Source organism: Dendrobium catenatum, unplaced genomic scaffold (genome assembly GCF_001605985.2).
Source record: "Dendrobium catenatum unplaced genomic scaffold, ASM160598v2 fragScaff_scaffold_938, whole genome shotgun sequence".
Lineage (NCBI taxonomy): Eukaryota > Viridiplantae > Streptophyta > Magnoliopsida > Asparagales > Orchidaceae > Dendrobium > Dendrobium catenatum.
This window is the reverse complement of record NW_021319400.1, coordinates 1-3,638: the sequence shown is the minus strand read 5'-3', so window position 1 is coordinate 3,638 and position 3,638 is coordinate 1. Positions and strand designations below refer to the sequence as shown.

At 35.6% G+C, this 3,638-nt stretch overlaps 1 protein-coding gene across 1 annotated transcript; it reads right to left on the bottom strand.

Annotated features, from left to right (window-relative positions):
* Positions 1-480: 480 nt before the first annotated feature.
* Positions 481-3,484, bottom strand: LOC110094257. The gene is made up of 4 exons (XM_020819451.2): positions 2,923-3,484; positions 2,201-2,726; positions 578-2,085; positions 481-494 (listed from the first exon to the last, which is right to left on the bottom strand). The coding sequence occupies exons 1-4, from the start codon at positions 3,482-3,484 to the stop codon at positions 481-483; spliced, it is 2,610 nt and encodes an 869-aa protein (XP_020675110.2).
* Positions 3,485-3,638: the final 154 nt, after the last annotated feature.

The window sequence follows — 3,638 nt, the reverse complement described above, 5'->3', positions numbered from 1 at the left end:
GTATCCAAAAAGTTAACTAACAATTTAACATTTTTAAAAGAAGCATTAGAAGAAATAATGAAATCATCAGCAAAACTAAGATGAGAGATCGGAAAACCACCACCAGTACGATAATTCATGTTAGGAAACCTACTGTACAAATCATCCAAACCCCTAGACAGATATTTCATAGCAATGATAAAAAGGGAAGGAGATAAAGGATCCCCCTGACGAAGGCCATTCGTAGACTTAAAAAAGCCATGATTCCTCCCATTAATAATAACATAAAAGAAACAATTATCAATGCTATGCTTAACAAGATTAATAAAAACCTGATTAAAGCCAAACAAAGATAGAATTTTATACAGAAACTCCCAATTTAAATTATCATAAGCCTTTGTAATGTCGAGCTTGAAAAGAATATTGCCACCAATACTTTTAATGTTAATATCATGCACCAGTTCTTGAGCAAGAAGAATATTGTCAAAAATACTCCTCCCTTTAACAAACCCCGTCTGATTATATGAAATAATTCTAGGCAAAATAGTAGAAAGTCTATAAGCAATAATTTTAGCCACAAGTTTGTTAAAAAACGTACAAAGACTAATAGGTATGAAATCCTTCCAGAAAGTAATGTTATCTTTCTTGGGGATGAGAACAATATTAGTGCAAGAAAAAGCTTTGGGATAAGGCTTACCCTTGAAAAAATCATGAACAACATCCACCATATCAGCTTTAATGATATCCCAAGTTTTCACAAAAAATTTAGTAGTATAATCATCAGGGTCGGCAACCGACTCAACATTCATACCTTTGATAGTATTCCAAATTTCTTCTTCATTGGGTAATTGAGTAAGGAAACTATTATCATTCTCATCCAAAATATTAGGAATCACATTAGTGTTAATAATGGAAGAAACAGGCTTGACGACATTAAAAATATTATAGAAATAGTCCACTCCAGAGTTAACAATAGTATCAACATTATCATAAACAACACCATGCTCATCAGTCAGCTTGTGAATGTAGCTTTTTATACGGTTTTTGTTGACTAAAGCATGTAAAAAGGAAGTATTCCGATCACCTTCCAACAAAATAGAGTTAGAAGCCTTCTGTTTCCAAAAAATCTCTTCCTGGTTTTGCAAATTAAAAAGAAGGAGTTTACTATTATCAAGATTAGCCATATTTTCAGATGAAGGAATTTCCAGAAAAAGGTTATCCGCAATTAAAACTTTCTCCTCGGCTTCCTTGATATTTTCAAAGATGTTTTTAAAAACATGCTTATTCCACCATCTTAACAGTTGTTTCAATCTACTTAATTTAGCCCATAATCTATGCATACCATGAATATTATTATCAGGAAAAACCAAAGCATTCCAGTTTTCAGACACAACATTAAAAAACCCAACATGCTTGATCCACATATTTTGAAATCTAAAAGCCACAGGACCCGTCAAAAAACTATTAGATATAAAAAGAAGCAAGGGCGAATGGTCGGAGAGAGTGCGGCTCAAATGTTGAACCCTAGTCATATTGAATTTGCTAATCCAATCATTATTGAAAAGTAACCTGTCAAGTCTTTGCCACATGTTATTTCTATTCCAAGTAAAAGAGCTGCCAGAGAAACCAATATCAGTAAGATTACAAGAAGAAATAACTTGATTAAAATCATCCATAGCATTCATATTAGGAGGATTACCCCCTGTTCTTTCACTAACATTAGAGATAATATTAAAATCACCCCCAACACACCAAGGACCATCAATCAGATGAGCAAAATCAGTTAAACATTCCCAAAGAGGGATACGACCATTTATAGTAGAGGAAGCATAAACCGAAGAAGTATAAAAATTAAACTGGTTAAAAGATATTTGCACATTAACCACTTGTTGAAAGTCAGAAATCACAGCAACATTAAAATGATTTTTCCACATAATCCAGATCTTATTAGAGCAATTAGAAAAACTACCAGAAAAACCTAAACTAGCAGCAGTAGACGTCAATTTATCAAAAGAAATAAAAGGCTCAAGCAGAACCAGAAATGAAATATTATGAACCCGACATAAATTCCTAACCCGATTTTTAGAATCAGAACCACCAATACCTCTAACATTTCAAATAATGGCTTTAATCATTAGAATTTTTGTTATTAGTTTGAGCCTTGGTAGAACGCGGGGTATCCGGTAAAGTAACTTTAACATTTTTCTTTTTTTTCTTTTGCGATTTAGAAATCCATTCTTCCTCAGTATATTTGCCTTTATCAGAAAAAGTAGCAGAAGACTGACCTTCCCCATTTTTATTGTGATTACCCTTTTTCATCGAATCCGGCAAGGTCTGTCCTGGAACATATTCTCCCTTCTCTTGATCTTCGCTAGGATCATCATCAATGTTCTCGGTATTAACCAAAGTAAGTGGGGGAGTAGAATTATTAAGCATAGAATCAACATAGATAAATATATTAGAAATTTCTCCATTCTCAACAAAAGACTTGTCTTTAACAGTTAAAGTTTTAACAGGGGAAGTAGTAGGAGTATCCACACTTTCCGGAACTTTTAAAGTTTCACTTCCAACCCTCTCAACATTGGAATTGCCAGCAACATTAGTTAACGTATTCTCAGTTTCAGGATTTTCAATTACAGGATCTTCAATAGTCGTTTCCTTAATACCCGCCACTCCAATGGAGGTGTTGGATTTAACTTTTAGTTCCGGATGAAGTTTGAAACATTCCGAGACAGCATGACCGTGAGCTTTACAATGAGTACAGAAATTAGGAGTTTTTTTCAAATTCAACTTTTTGTAAATACCCAAAAGCCTTTGAACCAACCTAAACTTCCTTTGCATGCTTCTTAGTAATATCCACCTCAACTAAAACCCTAGCCACAGAGGGCCTGGTTCTATACGCAGTGGCTTGGTCCGTTTGAAGGGGACGGCCAAAGATAGAACCTAAAGCATGCAAAACCTTAGGATTGAAAAAATGCAGTCTAAGATTCAGAAAAGAGACCCAAATAGGAACAATCGGAGATTCCTCCTTAACATCGAAAAAAGGTGTCCACTTTAAAATCCGCATATGACAATTGAAAATAAAATAAGATCTTCTCGCAAAAATCCGACTGTAATCCAAGTCATTAGAAAGTTGTATTGCAACGTGCTTTGAATCCAATAAACCAACAGAGTAGAAACCCGAAAGCTTGAGATTACCAAAAAACGATCTAATCGCATCAAGATTTGGGCATCTAACGCCAAATTTTCCCACAAGAGTGAAACGAAAAGGTGAAGCAAGTTTAAGGACATCATCATCCGAAATCAAAACAGCAGGAACTCCGTTAAACGTTGAAGGGGTAAGAGAAGGTAAGGTATCACCTGATGAACAAGTCAGTACATCTTTAAACGATCGAGATTTAGAAGGTGAAGCCTCCTCAGCATCTAAGTTGAAAAAACCTTTATTTTGGTCCTGAGCTTTAGATGAAACATTTCCCCACGGCATAGAGGCAGAGCCCCCCGCCATGCCAAGAGGCCCAAGAGGGCCAGAGGAGGCTATCAGCAGGAAAACTAGCTAAAAATCACTCGAAACGAACAAAAGATCGAAGGAAGATCACGAGGAAAAAGGAGGAAACCCTAGAACCGAGAGCAGCGCAGAGCTCTCGAAGAAAAGGGCTATA

What these genes read in the sequence shown, in the direction of transcription:
- LOC110094257 (XM_020819451.2), bottom strand. Translation starts at nt 3,484, where the DNA reads ATGGCGGGGGGCTCTGCCTCTATGCCGTGGGGAAATGTTTCATCTAAA. An exon ending in TAAGGTTTTGCATGCTTTAG is followed by an intron (nt 2,727 to 2,922) that starts GTTCTATCTTTG and finishes CTCATTGTAAAG; the next exon opens with CTCACGGTCATGCTGTCTCG. An exon ending in GAAGAATGGATTTCTAAATC is followed by an intron (nt 2,086 to 2,200) that starts GCAAAAGAAAAA and finishes TTGAAATGTTAG; the next exon opens with AGGTATTGGTGGTTCTGATT.